Source organism: Pseudomyrmex gracilis, unplaced genomic scaffold (assembly GCF_002006095.1).
Source record: "Pseudomyrmex gracilis isolate BER0280 unplaced genomic scaffold, ASM200609v1 scaffold_153, whole genome shotgun sequence".
NCBI classification, from domain to species: Eukaryota; Metazoa; Arthropoda; class Insecta; order Hymenoptera; family Formicidae; genus Pseudomyrmex; species Pseudomyrmex gracilis.
Window position 1 is genome coordinate 270,669 of NW_018020737.1, and position 19,265 is coordinate 289,933.

Here is a 19,265-nt window from a genome sequence, read left to right on the forward strand (position 1 = left end):
AAAAAAAAAAAACTTGTCGAGAAAAGATTTCCGATCGATACTGCGCATTAACTGCACTGCAAAATGTGCGATGTATGTTTTCTGAGAACGCACACATTGCAGAATTTTGTGGCTGTTCCTCGGACTCTTTGAATTCCAAATTCGCGTAATGAGTATCAAAAAACCGAGTACTCTCTCTCTCTGCAAAAGATCTCGTTATCGTAAAGGTTACTGCCACGATGACGATGGAAACGTGAAGTATCGTGAGTGTTTTTCAGGAAACGATAGTATCGCTCGAAAAATCGTGACTCAAATATCGCGATCAAAAAAGTAAAGAGGAGGACAGTGCGCGCCAGATATCAGAATTCTAGAAACGCGTACGACTGATTTCGAAGAAATCGATTTTGTTTCGAAAGAAAAAACGAGTGTGTTGGAATAAATAAATTCACGCTCAAATGGTCTTGAGTTAAACGCTTCAAAAAAAAAAAACTTTTTAAAAACAAAACCAAATTTTTGTTTTAATCAGAAAATATGTAAAAATCTAACAAACTAACATATAACTTGTAATCAATTTTTCTAATATAAAAACATAATAATATGATAATAATTTATTAATATAGTATGTTTTTGAGTTAAACGCTTCAAAAAAAAACTTTTTAAAAACAAAAACAAATTTTTGTTTTAAACAGGAAATATGTAAAAATCTAACAAACTAACATATAACTTGTAATCAATTTTTCTTATATATATATATATATATAATATAAGAACATAATAATATGATAATAATTTATTAATATAGTAATCTTGCGCAATGTGTAAAATAATATTTTTACACATTGCGCAATTATATAGTATATAAATATTATATAATGCAAAACTTCTTGTAAAAAGTATTATGATGTAATATTGTTAGAGTGCGATAATATAACTTCTTGGTGAAAGAAAAACTAATATTTCTTTATATACAATTGCTCAGCTTGCTGAGAAATAAATATCGTGCAAAGATTTTGCATAAAAAATGTTTCATAACATTAATCTTCAGTTGAGTTCTGTGGTATATTCATCGATGTTTTGTTTCAAATTGCACAGAATTAGCAATATTGATCGATGCAATTATTTTAATTACAGTTTAATACAGTTTAAGTACAGTTATAAACTTAAGTATTATTACATACGATGTTCGTTCGCAAAGCGTTACGCAGAGTACGGTGCAAACACGTTAAGTTAAAATTATTTTTAAAAAATCAATTTATATATACAAACATTTATATAATTTTTACCGTATCTTACAAATTGAATTGCCTGCCAATGTATTTGCGATTCTTCTTGTCACGTACTTCACAATATAAAATTCATGTGACAAATTATGTACAATAATAAAATAAAATATCATTTTTGCATACAGACGTTTCACGTATCGCACAATGTGTTTATCAAACTCACAGATCTGTTTCGGTCGCTATGTACATTTTCGAATACACTTTCTGAATGCTTAATCGGGATACATCTCGAATCAGAAGTTTCGGTCGCGCAACAAACGAAACTCTTCGATCACACATCACTCAAGATATATTCTATCTCGTAAAGTAGCAATCAGCAAATGTCTTTTGATTTCCTGCGATTTTAATTTGAAGCTAGATTATCACAATGTAGTGCAAAAACTTGATTTACTTATTAGCGAACCTCTCACCGCGCTAACTTAATCAAAGGCCTTGTCTCAACTTTGTTTCATTGCACACTCACCTTCAACTCGATGGTTTTTTTTTTTTTTTTTTTTTGTTTTACAAGAGAGAAACGGAATCGGAAATAATAATACGCGAAATTGATCCTGCTCAGCGATCAAGGTATATCTTGCTCGCGATAATCACGCCGCGGCTTCTCTCTCGCGCGTCTTATTTCTATGCCTGGCACGCATGAGTCTCTCTTTTTTCTCTTCTGCGGAGAGCATCATCCGCGCGGAAGAACAATAGGTTTTCATCCCGCGTTGTGATAGGAGTGTGTGTCTCTCTCTCTCTCTCTCTCTCTCTCTCGGTATGTGTGTATGTGTGTATGTGTGTATGTGTGTGTGAAGATGGTGGGTGTTGAGCAGAGGGGGAAATTAGTCGGCCTCTATAAGGCGTACGGCTCGTCGTCCGGAACATCTACTTCCAGCCCGACCAAGTCGCGGATCACTTTGCCGCTAGATCGCCCCTGCGATCACCCCTCTCGTCGAGACCGCTCGCACTTGAACATCCGGAAGGCAACCGCTCGTTGAGCTTCCTGAAATTGTTCCGTTTCTAATTTTTCCTGTGTGAAAAAGAAAATGGCAGCAACAGCGAAGGCAACGTTGATCGCGATTTTAGTGGCGACGATCGGCGCGGTGACCAAGGCGCGAGATTTACGTGAGTAAACTTTGGTGCGAGAGTCGACATCGCGATGTCCGCGATTGAACGTTTACATGATTTTTTCGGAGTGCAATTTTTCGGAGCAAGATTGCGCCGAGAAGAATTTTTGCAAAAGAGAAAATGTAACAAAAAAGTTTTTCGTGTAAAAATATAAACTGAAAATGTTTTAATTTGTTTAATGTGCTATTGTAACTTAAACCAACGAATACGAGCGCTATTAGAGCCCTAAAAATCTACTTAATGTCTATTTAAAAAAAATCTCTGTCTTCGGGTTTCACTTAAATTTTGACATTATAAATCCTTCATTATTGTATAATGCTTTTAATTTATAAATAGACATCTATATATTCTGGAGCTTCATTGGGTACGTACTGTACTTCCACTTTTTTCATCTTTGAATAATGATAACACGTTTGGATTTAAAATTAATATCAAAATATTCTGAATATTAACCAAGACTCTGCTCCTCACATGTGTGATTGTTTAATTTTTTAAATTTTCAAATATTTTATACCGTTTTGTTTGATATCTTTTTATATAAAATTGTTATATTTATTGTTGGTTTAGATTTAAAATTAATATCAAAATATTCTGAATATTAATCAAGACTCTGCACCTCACATGTGTGATTGTTTAATTTTTTTAATTTTCAAATATTTTATACCGTTTTGTTTGATATCTTTTTTTATATAAAATTGTTATACTTATTGTTGGTTTACAGTCGAAGTACATTTTTTACCAATATAGTTTTTACGCATTAATCAATGCGTGCAATATCGTACAAAAAAAAGTTAAAAAAAAAAAAAAAACAACGTTTTCCGACATTTTTAAATGAACGTGAATTCCACGTAAAAAAAAAAACAGCACAAAATTACTGTCGAATGAGCATCGATAATTTAATTACTATTTGTGCAAAATGAATGTTCACATTTGATGTTTTTTTTTTTATGATATATAATAACGTTTGCACTTTGCGCTCAAGTTTTGTCATTGCAAATGTACGGACACAAGCGTTGTGTGTTGCACAAAAAAAAAACTTGAGCAAAAACCTGCCTCTGAGCTAACATCAAAACTAAATTTATGAGGTATGTGTGCAAAATGTGTTTAAAAAATATGAACGTGTTTCTTTATTGGAAAGGTCTCTAAATGCATTCCGTAAAGTATAGGCAGAAATTAGATCATATATCGCAATCCGTTTCCGCTATCAATCAGTTATACGCGCTGAGTTCTTGATCTTTGTAGCAATGAATATTTATTTATTTCTTATTTTCCTCTTCTCTTATTTATTTCTTATTTTCCTCTTCTCTTTTTCTCTCTCTCTCTTTCTTTCTCTTTCTTTCTCTCTCTTTTTTACTTAATAATTATACAATTTGTGCAACGAGTTTTCAATTGCGCTTTTGCAGCCGAGTTTCTTCATGTTTGCCAATTGGGCGATCCGCATTACGATGTCTGCGTCGGCGAGAGTGTGGAATATTTGAAGCCGTACTTGAAAATCGGCGTGCCGGAATATAACATTCCCTCGTTGGAACCTTTAAAACTAAAAAAACTCGTGGTCTCCCCGGCGAATGGTTTACGCATACACGCGACAGATGTCAATGTATACGGCGCCAGCAACTTCCACATCAGCAAAGTAAAGTAAGTGCGGATAACTTGCTTATCTGCGGAACGAAAGAATAACACATACACACACGCACACACACACACACACAGATAATCTCGGATCCTAGAGAGAATTGCGTAATATTGCACTTGAAAATGTTTTTGTTTTTTCTATTGTTCATCTAAATATGCGGAAGTCGACGAAGTGTAATTTGTCATTCGTTTCATAATTAACGTTGCAGCGATGAGCGAGCATTATATAGTCGAACGCGATACGCTACAAGATGTTTGAATCTCGCGACTCTTACATGACACATGTTTGATTGATGAAACGGTGTTGAACGGAGTATTTTTCTGCGATTACACAAATAAAATATAAATATAACGCGAATATTATATTGCTCGGATATAATAATATCGTTACGACTTTGCACAATAAACCACTCGCGATATTAAACTACTGATTGCATAGAATCACGCCTCTTCCCGACCATCAATCCGCGACTAGATTACTTCGCGGATTATACGCGGTTACGAAAGAGATAATTGCACACACGTGTTGTTTTTGCTGTCGTTGACTTGCGACTTTTTCGTGTACTTGGTAGTTAATTTCAAAAAGACAGAAATAGAGAGAGAGAGAAATTTTTGTGTTTGTTATAAAGCGCGCTGTGCTAAATTGTTTCGGTAAGATCAATTGATCAAAATTGAATCTTTGATCAAACATTTGTCATCAAGATGACTTTCCTGTCTTTTTTTTCTATCAATATAGAAATAGAGCGGTTATTTCTTTCCATCAATATGAATAGCCGGACGGTCAAACTCCACGTTAGACAAGAAATTTATTTATTATTACTTATCGTGCTTGAAATAGCGAAATATTCTATTAATTAAAAAACAAATTAACCAATTATTAATTAAAAACAAATTATTAAGTTTCGTTAATACTGTTCTCGTTTATTTTATCTGTTGTATGTATCTCTTAATTTGTTGTACCAATTTTTGGTACAAAAAAGTATCTTAAAAGATAAAATAAACGAAGAGAGAAAAAATAGTATTAATGAAATTTAAAGAAGTTTATGTGTCCGTTCGTCACGATTTCCAATGCATATTTATTGTCGTGAAAATTTGCGTTGCCGTAAATATGTAATTTGCGGTAACAAAGAAACGAGAAAATAAATTGAACGTCGATGAGAAACTTGAGTTTCGTACACTCCGCGCGCGCGAAAGAAACGGCCGTGACATGTGCGCTCGAAACGCATCTACAAAACAAATAGCATCGCTTGGTTCAAAAAACGCAACGCAAGAAAAAAGAAAGAAAAGAAATGAACAATCGATAACGATCAGAAAATCCGAACTTAAATGACACGATCGCTTGGCAGCGTGTTTGCGTTGACACGCGAAAAATTTTCCCCCAAAAAAATATTGTTATTTTTGACGATCGGGAGAGAAAACGAAGGGCGCAAAATCGTTGTGTAGAACGGCATTGTAGAAACGCGGCCGGCAAAAAAGAAGGTCGATGTCATCGCGTCGGAAATTGTTAGTTAATCGGAAACGACTTCCCACATGTGGAAACTGGCAAGAAAATAGGCTCATTAATCCGATAATAATTTATCGTGGTTTTTCAATACAAAATACGCAGTAATAGTCGCGCGCCATATTAATGATTTACTGTGACATCTCATTACTTTTTCTTATGACGCAATACACACGTTGCGCGCGTGTGTGTGTGTGTAGATAGCGAATCAATAGTTCCGATGCAAGAAATTCACAACAATTTAAAACATGTACAGTCAAACCTCGCGATAACTCGAACCTCTATAACTCGAAAACTTCTATAAGACGAAAATTTTGTTTATTCCTTTCCGCTTCGCGAAAAGGAAAAAAGAACTTCGATAAGTCGAAACCTTTACAACACTTGAAGGTTTTAACTCTTCTCTTGAGATCGAATTATCGAGGTTCAACTGTATTAATCACGAGTTCCGCAATTAATATCGCGCTTGAATGAAGCACACGCGATCACCATAATTAACTCTAACAAGGTTCAACGAAGTCTGCATCTTTATATAAATCTATACGTCTCTAATTTTATGTCACGTATAATTTTAAAGCAACTGTCTTGGCAGCGAGAGTCTCGCGTTTGTTTCAATTGTTTTATTTTTTATACAAAAAAAAAAAAAAAAACAATTCATACGTACGACTAAAATATTTTTACATAATTTATACGTACAAGAAACTTATTTTTTATTTATTTTAATATACAATATATTAAACTAAAGAGAAAATATTTGTGAAAATCTCGATTCATAGGCCAGCAAAATGTTAAGCTTGTTGTTAGCTGAAAATTACGATCAGAAATGAGAGCAAAACTTGCAAAGAAAAAATTTTTTCTGGCTTTTAAATGTCGCTGGTTTTAACGTTATTTCTCGATTTTCAGAGTTAATTTGGACACTATGCGTTTCGCCGTGAACGTGGAATTGCCAAATATTTCCGTTGAAGGGAAATATGACGTCGACGGTAAGGTGTTGCTACTTCCGATTCGTGGTTCCGGTCCTATGTCCGGCAACTTCTCAAATTGCATAGGTATCTATTGTCACGTATGAATTGCATTCATGTATCGCTTTTTATATTTCTGCAGCAACGCATTTTACAATGTTAATTTTAAATAAAGTTTTGTAATTTATCGAAACTTTTCAGCACTGAAAACATTAGTAATAATATTAGCAAGTAAATGTGATCTTAGAAAATTAATGAATCTGTAAGAATCAGTCTCACATTTTCTCATATTGAATGTTAACCTTCGTGGACGGACTTTAAAAATGACGACTAGTCGGACAGACTGGGTCTGTGAGACTCGCGCGACTTTAAAATCGAATATCTCCGAAAAATCAATATCTTTAATTTTTTTTTGTAATTGAAAGTTTGAACGATTCTGCGTCAATAAAAAAAAAAACAAATTGAAAAAATCTCTAGTAGCTTTGAAGACATAAGCGTTTAAAAGAACTAAGTTTTACTACACCGAAAAAATTATATTCTTGTAAGTAGATTTTATACTAAAAAAATCTTCTTAAAGATTTTAGATGATATTTATCTGAAATTAAGAATATGTTCTTTATTTAAGAATATAGTCTTTTTTGATAGTGAGATATATATGTTTTTCTATAGAGGCTTTTTATATTCTAATCAGTATATATTCTTATCAATATTACTATTTAGAGAAATTTCCTCTTAAAATAAGAAACTCTTCTTGGCGCTTATTTTAGTATAAAATATCCTTAAAGTAAGTGGGATATCCTCAAAACAAGAATACAATTTTTTCGGTGTAGAGACGATGATGCGTAATTTTTGATTAGATCTGGGAAGACTCATGGTCTCTCCGCGAAGGATTAATATTATTTGTGCAGTAATAAAGTATGAGGTATTAAGACAGAGTCTGTGTCCACGCAAATAAATTAATATTAAAAGCAAATTTAAAAATTACACATGTATATACGCGCAATAAAATTCAATTATTTTTACAAGTCGTTCACATCGTACTTAATAATTGTATTACTTCTCACGGCAACAATTTGACGTTTTACACTTGTCTTTTTTTCGTATAAAGTTTTGCTCGATCTCTTATTGCCTTTTTTTTCTAGGTGCATGCAAAATATCGGGTGAAAGGTATTTTGATAAAAACGGAGTGGAGAAGTTGCGCATCAAGGAATTCAGGTTGAAAGTGTCCGTGGGCAAAGGCTCGCTGAAACTGGACAATCTGTTTGACGGTGAGCGAGTTCTCGGAGACGTCATTAACTCGGCCATTAACAACAACTTCGACCTCTTCACGCGTGAGCTAATGCCGCTCGTAGAAATGGCTTTGTCCGACGCGTTTCAGAACATCGCGGACAACATTGTCGAGCAATTTACGCTTGCGCAATTGTTTCCCGGCGCGTAGATCTTGATCCGGACGAACAGGCGGGCTGGAAAAAAAAAAAAAAAAAACGATGCGATGTAAATTTGTTCACTTTTGTGAACAAATTAGGGAAATCGCCATTACTGATCTTCTCTGGCCAAACTGAATTTCTTTTTCCTCGACCGAGGTTTGCGTCGCTCAGTTTGTTACACGTTGAGATTTTGTAGCTCATCCAAAAAAACGCAGAACTGTAACAAAAACAACGAGAGAAGTTTTCTATAGTTTTATTGACAAGTAGATCTTGTGATAAAAAAGAGATATATATATATTTAGTTTATTACACGAGAGAAATGCTCAGAATATAGTAAAGTGGCGCGAACCGATCAAATATTTCTGTTTTGTTCACGATGCTAAACCTTGAAAATAAATTTTTACCAATTTTTGAACTAACTTAAAAGAAATGTAACTTCAGTAATATTGATTGCATACGTTGTAGGCGCAAAGTGTTTTTGCACGTTTTTGAAAAATATTTTAGCACGCAATTTTTATTTAAAAGCTAAATTCTCAAGCAATTTTTCAATTTTCTAATTATTATTACCAAACGCAGAAGATTTTTATTTAATTGAGACAATGACAATGTAATTAGTTAGAGATTAGATGTAGATTAAATTTTACGATTGACAAAAGAAGAAATTCGACATTTTATCCCAGAATTTAATAATATGTAGAACACCGAAAAGTTTGATTACTTTCTGTTTTGACACCGATTTTTCTTCGTCGTCGTTTCTACGCGCGTTGAAATCACCGCGTGAACAAAAGAATATACGGCGTAGAAATCGATAGCTCATCGACGCACAGTAAGCACCACGTTCACTTTTCTAGGCAGATTTAATAATATATAGTAAGATAATATCTGTTTGCTATGTGACCGACAGTTGAGTAGGAATCTGTAATAAAGTCTTTATTGTGCAATGTACAAATGATGTATATTACCAAGAGAGCGCACTTTAATTTTAGAGAGCAAACTCACAGTCAAAATAATCGTATAAAAAGATTTGCTTGCAAAAGTTTCTCAAACAATATTCATATAATTGTTCTTTCGCACTCTTTTTCACTTGTAAAAAAAAGAATTAAAACAACTTGTATATAAAAATCCGGAATGTTTTTTGTGATTTATTTCATGTGTGTGTGTTACAAATACATTATTCTTTTTCTCTCTTCCTCTCTTCAAAATAAAATATTATATTTGTCAATTGTTTATCTATATCTTTCATTGTTCATTTATTTCATCAGCGTAGACGAAAGTTTAAATAATAGGGGAGTGGAGAGAAATTGGCACCTACTAAAGGAAATTGGAGATAAAACTATTTTTTTGAAAAAATAACTACTTAATTATCTTAAATCAATATGCTCTAATTAATTAGCTCTTAAAGTAACATAGTTTTTTAATCGCTTAATTAATTATTTTAGTTCTAAAAAATGTGATTATTTCAACAATAACATCTCAGAATGGAAACATTAGGCTATGCATTAGAAATAATAAAATAATAATCAGTAAAATTTTTTGTACTCACCTTGCGGTTGAAAATGATTGAAATTTTATAAGCGCACACCACAAAATGCAATACCGTACCTCACAACTTCATTAGCGACACATGGCCACTCGCGACACAAAGTTATCTGAATGTAAACGAACGCGTTTGGCTTGTTTTCAAAAGAAACCGAGTGTTAAATAATATTAGAAACGAACATCGCTTCTAATTATTTCACGGCTCCCATTAACCCCCGTTGCTTTTCTTGTCTCTCACACGCAATTCATGTATAAACGGCTTGTGGATTTCCGAGATAACTGAAGAAATTAGATAAAAAAACTAATAGACAAACTTCGCAAAAACATAATAAATCTGCGATAATAATTTAAACTCTACAATAATACACACAAACGCTCGAAACGTTTTTTTGTTTTATAACGATTTATTTTTAATTGTTGCTCGCGTAAAATGACGAATTATTGACCTATCGGTTTTCTTTTTTTTTTTTGAGTATAAGAACGGAGAATTCATTCTTATTCGCGCTAACGTAAACTAACACACCTGCAATCGGCGTAGTGTAAACACCTGCGGCGTACTTTGTACGTAAAGGAAATTCATTAGATATCTTGGCTTTCATGAAACACACATATGTTTGAGTCTTGAAAATATTTCTCAGAAAACATATTTCTACGAAGAATCTACGAGTAATTCTTTTGCTAAAAATATTCTTATTTAGCGAATTGGTTTTTTTACACAAATTTTAGATCGAAAGAGAAGTTGCGATAAAAATAAAAACTATCCGAGCACAGTTTTAAAAACTAATATTTTTATTTTAAATGTAGAAAATATTTTACAATTAACTGTAACATAGAAATATACGTATTAGAGTGTGCACATTGTTTTTCGTTCCACTTTGCACAAATTGTCGCAAATTGTCAGACGTATCATACATATGAGTCTTACCGCATCAGGTGTGAAAATGTAGCACACACTTAATGACATTCGACTTTGTAATTCTTTTTGCTGTTAAAAGAAACATTTACGCAACGCTTCTTGACGGAATCGCAAAATCACTGTTTTAAAAAATACCATTATAAACTGGTTTTCAAGAACTTCTACTTTATATACGGATATATAGACGATCTATCCAAGTGGGTTTTTACAAGTATAATCAATATATATACTCTTTTTTTTTTACACATTTTATTGAAATTCTCTTTTGTTATAACTTTTGTAGAAGTTACACGACACGACATTGAGTGACATCATATTTTTTAACCAATCAAGAAATAAGAATCTTAAGACCCAGACGCTTTTGTAATAAATACATACAAAAAATATATTGACTATTTATTGAAATTAAAGACATTTGTGTTATTCGTAGACATCACATTTAAATAAAGTTTCGAGTTCTTAAGAGGATACTTGGATATGGACTATAGAGACCGAATACTGGATATCGATTAGTAAACCGACACGCTCACACGCACACGCACATTTAGTAGGATCGCTCTAGTTTTATATTTACCGCAAGTCGAAAATGCATCTACAGAAATTAGTAAATTGTGCTAAGATCTTGCATCCAGATTATGATTGGAACGTGTAGTTGACGAAAAAGAGCGATCTTCGTGTGATGACAGTATAAGTTATCACATGCTATCACATTGTGAATAAAAAAAAAAACAGGAGTTCAAAAGAGCATTATATATATTCATTTTCAAAAACACTACGTAAGTGTTTTATATTTATTTGCTTTTGTAAAAAGAAAGTCTTTTCACGTAATGCAGTAAAAAAATAGAAATTACAAAAATTTAGGTTTCTAAAAATAACGTCGATTTACACGTCTCTATAGTTGGCATCCAGTATTCTCTTAACGATCGAATTAAAGTATAAAACTACTGGAATCCTAATTTATTAAAATCTGCGTACTTATTAAAAAAGAAGTTTTGAACTTGTTACGTAACACATTGCAATTTTTTACATACATTTGCGTCGCATTAATTTTACTAAATATATATGTTTTAATAATAAAATATACAAATCTATACTAAACAATTAACGTACCGTTTACAATAAACAAAATTTATACATATACATATGTATTATTTTAAATAATAATAGAGATCTTATATATATGTATCGTTTTACATTCATTGTTTGATCGTGAAAATTAATCTTAATCACGGAATTATTTAAAAGATATTTACAGTTGTTTATTGCAAAATAAAACAGTCTCACTTGCTTAAATACACACGCGTGGTCTACATAAATAAAATCGAGAGACTATCTTAAATACGCAATCTTACTGCAAATATCCTTAGAGCCGTAGAAACACTTTATGGACGTCCGGGGAAGAGCTCCTCATAGGTGAAGTGCTTAACTATATCGTTGGCTACGGATAGAACTATTTGGGAGACCGTTTTTTCCAACGCCGGTTTAAAGACTTTAATGATCTCTTCCTTATTGTTTCCTATGAAGTTATCGATGATCTCTTGCAATCGGTTCAATTCTGATCCTTGCAAATTGTACGTAGCGTCGTAGTCCTTGATGTCGATGTTGATCTTCATCTTCGACATATACAGATATCTCTTACCGCGATTATTCACCACCTTCATGTCCATGTTAACCGTAGCTTCTACGTTATCTGCAAAAACACATAGTACTCAGACTTTATTTATTTCTCTTTATTGATTTCGATAATAAATAATTCTAAATATTCTTATTTTAAATACAGTTTAGTTTTTTTTTTTTCTTTGTTTTTCATACAAGCGCAAACGAGATTGTACGTACGTACCTGTAGTAATGTAGACATCTCCCCCCTGCTTAATTGGCACCAATATACGCAAGTTGATGTCATACGTGCCGTTCATTTTGATCTTGTTGAACACGAGCTCAACGTCAAAGTGATTCTTATCGATATCGAAGGAAAATTGCTTGATAACGTAATCGCACAGCCCCGTTATGTTAATGTTTCTCATAAACATTTGCGTGTTGTGCGAGTCGACGAGGGTAAGTTTGTCGATCATCATCGGGTCATTCGCTGGGATATCCAGTTCAGGAATTCCTTCACAAATCTTGTGCTTCAAATTTTCGACGTTGTCCAGAATACACTGAATAAGCTTCGGGTCATTGTAGTTGCACACATGAATGTAAGAAGCTGCAAAATGCACGGGATCGATTACGGAATTGCGCGCCGAGCTATGTGTGATCTGATGTAGGAAAAGTCATCAGTTGTTTTCTCGCGTCAAGTTATATAAATAATAACACAACTGTGGATAAGAAATAATAGTTATCGCGTTCTAAAACCCGGAAAAGAATTTCATTATCTTTCGATTGCTGATCGAAGAGATATTTTTGTGCAACAATTTTTAAATTTAATAAGAAATTATTTAACAAGAAAATTTTTTTCAAATTTCGAATATGCGAGATGTAATACTTTCTGAAAGACACGTAATAATCTAGCGTACAAGATATATGTTTACAGAAAATGTGTGAAATGAGAATTCAATGAAAAAAATTTTTTTTAATCTTATAAAAATCAAAAATACACGTCACCGTCGTTATTTCGATTCGAGCGCGCAAGAAACTGGAACGCGCAAAAGCCTTGCTCCATATCCTGTCGAAAATATTTCTTTCACTTAAAACTCAATTCTGTCAAAGTAACTACTATCGATTTTAACGGCATATCTCTTGTATATTTGGTATTTTATATTTGGTATTAATAACAAAACCCTACTTTAATAATAAAAAGAGAAACAAAAACTCTTTTATCTTTTTTACGAGAATGCTAATGATGAAATTATAAATGTTTAAATGTTTAAAATCGTGTATTGAATGCATTTTATGTACTTACGAATTTCTGCGGCTACATGTGCAGCTACAAATACCGATATAAAAAACGCTATAAACATGTTTCACCAGGTATTAATCTTTGTAAGTATATAATGCGAACTAACAAGGCTGGCCACGATCGTTTGTAACAGTTTTGCAGAGAACGCGAGTCACGACTGATCTTGAGAGAGTGATCAAACCTGTATATATACTCTATACAATTCACGTTGGCACACACATAAGTTTTTTCTTCTCTCTCTTCTTCATTGTACGCTGAGAATTGGTCATGTTTTTTTTTTTTTGCAGTGGCCTTTAAATCTAATTTAAAATATTATGAATAATTTATACATTTCTAGATAAGTAAACAACATATAATTTCGCGTCTCAAATGTACATAAAATAAAGATTACGTTAGAAGTACGATATGTTGTATCAAAATGTTTCATAAAAATGTTTTATTTTGCAGCACAAAGCTAAACAAGACAATTATATTTTCCTTTCTTTAAATTATTAGTTATTTTCTTTCTTTAGAAATAGAATGTTTATATTATAGCTTTAATATATACAATGTTAAACGTTTTTTATCGGTTTCGGTATTCACTTTCAGTACTAAAAATTTACATTTTACGTCATTATGTGCTATAGATCTTCAATAATGGCAGTGAACGTAGCCATCGAATGCTATAAAAAATCGATCAAACTTATTTTGTTTTTTGAACTAGACAGTTTTATTTTTCATTCATGCATAAATAAGTATTTGTATAAAATTACAAATATGGTTATTAACTACCTCGTAACATGTTTATGATAATGTAAGACTTGTAAATATATTTAAAAAAAACAAACAAACAAAAATATAGTTTAGTGGCACATCGAGATATTTGCGTAAAATTATAAAAAATATTTTCACGCATCTCTCTCTCTCTCTCTCTCTTTCTTTATAACATATAATCTATAAAATATAATTCAAGTTTTAAATGAATATACGATTTTTGAAGCAATTTGCAAATAATTAATTTAGACAATATTTAAATTAAGCAAACTAGTTTACAAACAAATATCTGTGATAAATGCGGTTTCAAAAATATATGATTTATCTAGGTTAAAAAAAGATATTAAACGGTACTACGTGAAGAATTCATCTCTTTGATGTTATTTATGTTATATTGTTTGAAAAACATGTGTATATCTTGTACGTACAAATAATAATAAATTAAAAACTTTAGAATTGAAGTCACGGTCGAAAGAAATTTACATTTTGCCTTAATTATTAATAAAATTGTCAATCCCTCTTTTGATCATGAACTGCGTTTCGATATTCACTCTCATTACTGGAAATCTATAGCACATGTGACGTAAAGAATAGATTTTTAGTACTGAGAATTTGTATCTATCGAATATATTGCAATAATATACAAACATTAAAAATAACTACATCATGCATATATTATATAGACTTACTTATTATTAACTTAAAAATTTAGAACTGGTTCTTAAGTACCGTACTGAGAATACTAAAAAAACAAGCGTTCTTTCCTCAAACGTTTTTTCTTGATATTATTGTCACTATGAAGACATTTTACACAGACAGTATCACAGTTTTGTCTATTCTACCAAGAAACGACGTTGTGTTATATGTAAATAAAGAAGCAGAGATTTTTACACACACACACACACACACATATTCATATGTACATCAGAACTAGTGACTAATATCTATAATTATTAGTAGAATAAACTAATTTAAAAAAATAACTTTTATCAGACAAGAACATAGAAAACAATTTATAGTTAAATAATTTTACAAAATAATCACAATTTTATTACAATTAAACAAAAATTGTTAACTTAAAAATTTTTACAAAATAATTACAATTTTATCAAATAAAAACTTTTAACTTTTTAAACAAAAAAGTTTATTATAATTTTAAACAAAAACTAGAGAAAAACGTCAAATGAACAATTTATGTAATTACTTTCTGAGAAGATTTTTATAATACATAAATACATTGTTTATGAAGTTCAGCGCAAATAGAGGCAAAATATAACGTAATTTAAATTGTACAAAACACACATAATAAGAAAATTACTAACAATACAAGTTCTATAAGTATGTACAACGTCATTATTGTTTAAAATGTACAAAGTACAACCGAATAAATCGCAACCGAGACTTTGTACATTTTATTGTAAACCTTAATATAAATAATTGTTAAAAGAGAGAGAAAGAGAGAGAGAGAGAGAGAGAGAGAGAGAGAGAGAGCATAGAGCTTTTCTCTGCAATAATAAATTTTTAATTGTAAATATCATATTGTGTAATATATACATACATCAATATTAAAAAAAAATAGCAATAAAGATATGTAACATTATGTAAAAATTAACAATTAAATTATAATTGTTTTGCTGCACATATTACAAAATCACGTTTAGAAAACAAACTTCTAATTATAAAATAAAATAACACGACAATGACATTATATATCATGATTTTGTTATTTATGCGTTTGTTAAATTCCGTTTCGTTGATTTTATTCGTTCCACACGCTCCTTCTTTCGATCGTGTCTGACAATTGTATTTTTTTATTAAATCGCAAAGTCCAAAAAAAAATGTTGGCGTATGCATGTTTGCGGAACTTCGTAACAATTAAAACACATCGCAATTACTTGCATCTCGTTCGAATATATGTGCGCGTAAAAAGCAAAAACGCACACAAACGTATTTGCGTGCACACTACAAGTTTTAATCAATATTGTGACATCGATCAACAGCATTTTCTGTGCAAATGTGCGAAAGCACCTTACGCTCGAGGCAAAATGCATCAGAATCTGCCACTTACACACACGTATATAATGAGTGAGTTTGCATAACACGCAATGCTGACCTTAAGCACGGATTTCTTTTCTTCATGCTCAGACTGTGATTTCATTTGCTCGTTATACACGTCTCTCGAGTAAAGTGTGTTACAGACGAAGAGAAGAATTAACATTCATAAATGTCTAACATAAATACACACAGCGCGAGAATTACGCGTTTTCAAAAAAATTGCAATTAAAATATTGCGAAAAACGAAGGTGCGAGTTAGAGTATTTCTTTTTTTGCTCGCAAAAAAAAAAAAAAAAACGATTTCAATCGTTTTCTCCGCTACATTGAGGAGTCGCGATCTCATTGCGTGCGTTCCATAAAAGGCGGGAATTCGGAGAAATCTCAGTAAAATGAGAAGGGAATGAAAAAAAAATAAAGTGTTCAATATTGCGTTTCGCGTTTGCAAATTCGCACACTTGACACGAATGGACTTGGACACGCGACACGTGTGTTGGACACCTCCGGATTTTGTTACGGATCGCGGCTTTTTCGGGCGTCGCTATAAGACCGTATAACCGTTTCATTTTGCGACTTTCGCTAATTCTAATAGGGAGAGGCAAAATTGCACAAGTGGCTACGCCAGTTCTTTACTTCTCCGCACGTGTAGCAACGCGCGCGCGCGCGCGCCGCGTTTTACAATCAAGATACGTCACCATTTTCAAAACATCGCGAGCCACAAAACGCGCCATCTCTTTTCTGATAGTTGTAGATTTAATTAAGATATCCACAGTTCTTCTAGATAAATATCTTTTTTCTAAACTATAATTAAAAACAAGCTATAACAAAAAAAAGCGTTTTGCATAGAAATTAATTTAATTAATTCTCGCTACGAAGAGCGTGTATCTCCTTGAAAAGTAGACATTCGGATACGAAGAGCGTACATACATATATACGTTACACTATGTATACTGAACGTATATGTATTATATATGTGTATACGTTCATACACTACGTATTATATTTTATTTCACACGTTTATAGAATAGTAAACGCAATTGTGTGTCGAAAGCATTCTTTGTTTATATAGCCTCGAGTTGTTAGCAACGCATTCCGTCCAAAGCTATCGCAAATGCGCCGGAGTAAAAAATTAAAAAATAACGTTATGAAATTTAAAACATCAGAATATATTAATTTCAAGTATATTTACTATTTTTTTACTTGTTGAGCGCAAAATACGACGGCGAAGCAACTCGATATAATTGCCGCGGATAGCGATAAAGACTTCGAGAGTAAAATGAATTATATATTAAAAATTTACAATACGAGGTCACGTGCCTGCATATGTATCACGGACGTTTGCGCGCGTGAGATGAATTTTAACTCGATACTATGCACGAACGAAATGCGGCACGAAACGTAGGTCTAAAAAAATTGAAATGCAGAGAAGTGATACGGCTGTGTTAACTGTTTGAGTAGTGTTGAAGATTACGTTATAGTGTTCCTTTTCCTTTTAGGTTTACGGTAAGAAAGATATATACATATAATCCTGTAACAGGAAACATTAACATTTACAAAATTATGTGACGAAATCTTGCACTAAAATTGTAATTTGCAATTATACAGACATATTTTAGAAAATAAATGTAAAAACATTGATCTTTGTCAAATATTTGTAACTGTTTGCAACATTACTTTCCAAATATTATTTCGGCAAAATAATAACGATATCATCGTAGCAGTATATTTGCAAAAATTAATTTCACAAAGAAATTGTTCAATAATTAAGAAAATAAATTCAGCTATGTGATGTTTCAAATATGTAGAAATATAATTGCATATGAAGAAATGCAAGAAATTGTCGTAACTCACGATGTCATATTTGTGCAATATTCTCACAATTTGCCTATTGGAGGTATCGTACTGGAAATGCGTACTTTTCTAATTTTTGACAAATATTATTTGCAAAATTTTATTGTGACAAAACACTGTTGCGTTATGGCGAATCATCTTGGTGCAATCATTGCAAAATCGTCGCCATTCGTGATGCCGTTTTTGTGCAATATTTTCACAAATGTGCCTATTAGGGAACATAATTGTGTGCCTTGTATATAAATATTTATCTTCTTATCGAGTCTGTATTTTTAAAATTCTGTATTTTATCATCAAAAAAATCTAATAATCATTGATGTTCACCTTTCATCTCGAACTAGACGCGATATGTGTGAAACTGCCTCGTGGAATTGCGAAACATTAACGCTCGATCGGAGCACCGGTTTCAGAATGTGTCTCGAAATGAGAATTCTGTCTTGCTTTGCTGGTTCCCTTCGCTTTGCAACTGCGTGATTAAGAATGTTCTCCGGCGATATTTAAAGTAACATTCACGAATTTCCTTGAACTGCCAAAAAGAAGACAAGTAAACAAGATAAAAAAAGAAGAGAGAAAATTACCTGGCTGATGAATTGTCTCAAACGATGTGATTTTTTTTTCGCATCAAAAAAGACAATATGTGCGCGTACGTACACTGAGAAAAAAAATTTGTTGAAGTAACAAAATCGTAATTTGATTCAACTATAGGCGGCGGTCACGTACTGTCAATTAAATAGCAATTAATGTAAGAAGATATCATGTTTCAATAGATATGACAATTAGTTTGTATCGAAATACATATTCAGTTGTTTTAACAAATCTACAGTTTGTTTAAATACAGATTACTTTGAATATAAACAACACAATGTTTTGTTTTTCCTGTAATAATAATAAGCACTTTGATTAGACTAAATATTTAGTACAAATAAATTCAGATTATATATTCAATTAAAGTAACTGAGTATTGCGTATTTTATTTTTTTTTTTTTTATCGTATCTTTTATTTGAAATTATCATATATTATATTCGACAGAACAGTTCGTGGTTTAGCAAATTAAATATGTTCATTACCAATTATGTTGATTCAACTTATATGAATTTATATGTTTACAGCTCGTTGAATATTTTAATAAAAAGAAATAAGGAAATGGCAATAACAAGCTAACACCAAATATTCGGGTACAATTCTTTTATAATTCAAAGATTTTAAAAAATTTTTAACACTGTTAAACAGAAGAGAAAAAAAAAATTTTAAAAATGTTTAACAGTGTTAAAAATTTTTTTAAATCTTCGAATTATAAAAGAATTGTACCTAAACATCTGGTGTTAGCTTGTTATTGCCATTTCCTTATTTCTTTTTATATAGATTTGTTATT

The 19,265-nt window shown here is 31.9% G+C and overlaps 2 protein-coding genes across 2 annotated transcripts; one reads left to right on the top strand and one right to left on the bottom strand.

Moving 5' to 3' along the window:
• Positions 1-2,114: 2,114 nt before the first annotated feature.
• Positions 2,115-7,943, top strand: LOC109857253 (protein takeout-like). Its single transcript, XM_020433401.1, has 4 exons — positions 2,115-2,363; positions 3,770-4,001; positions 6,400-6,545; positions 7,601-7,943. Exons 1-4 carry the CDS (start codon positions 2,285-2,287, stop codon positions 7,894-7,896), a joined length of 753 nt encoding a protein of 250 aa, XP_020288990.1. The 5' UTR covers positions 2,115-2,284; the 3' UTR covers positions 7,897-7,943.
• A 3,179-nt stretch (positions 7,944-11,122) lies between these two features.
• LOC109857259 (putative beta-carotene-binding protein) lies at positions 11,123-13,388 on the bottom strand. The gene is made up of 3 exons (XM_020433409.1): positions 13,240-13,388; positions 12,181-12,543; positions 11,123-12,030 (listed from the first exon to the last, which is right to left on the bottom strand). Exons 1-3 carry the CDS (start codon positions 13,295-13,297, stop codon positions 11,723-11,725), a joined length of 729 nt encoding a protein of 242 aa, XP_020288998.1. The 5' UTR covers positions 13,298-13,388; the 3' UTR covers positions 11,123-11,722.
• Positions 13,389-19,265: the final 5,877 nt, after the last annotated feature.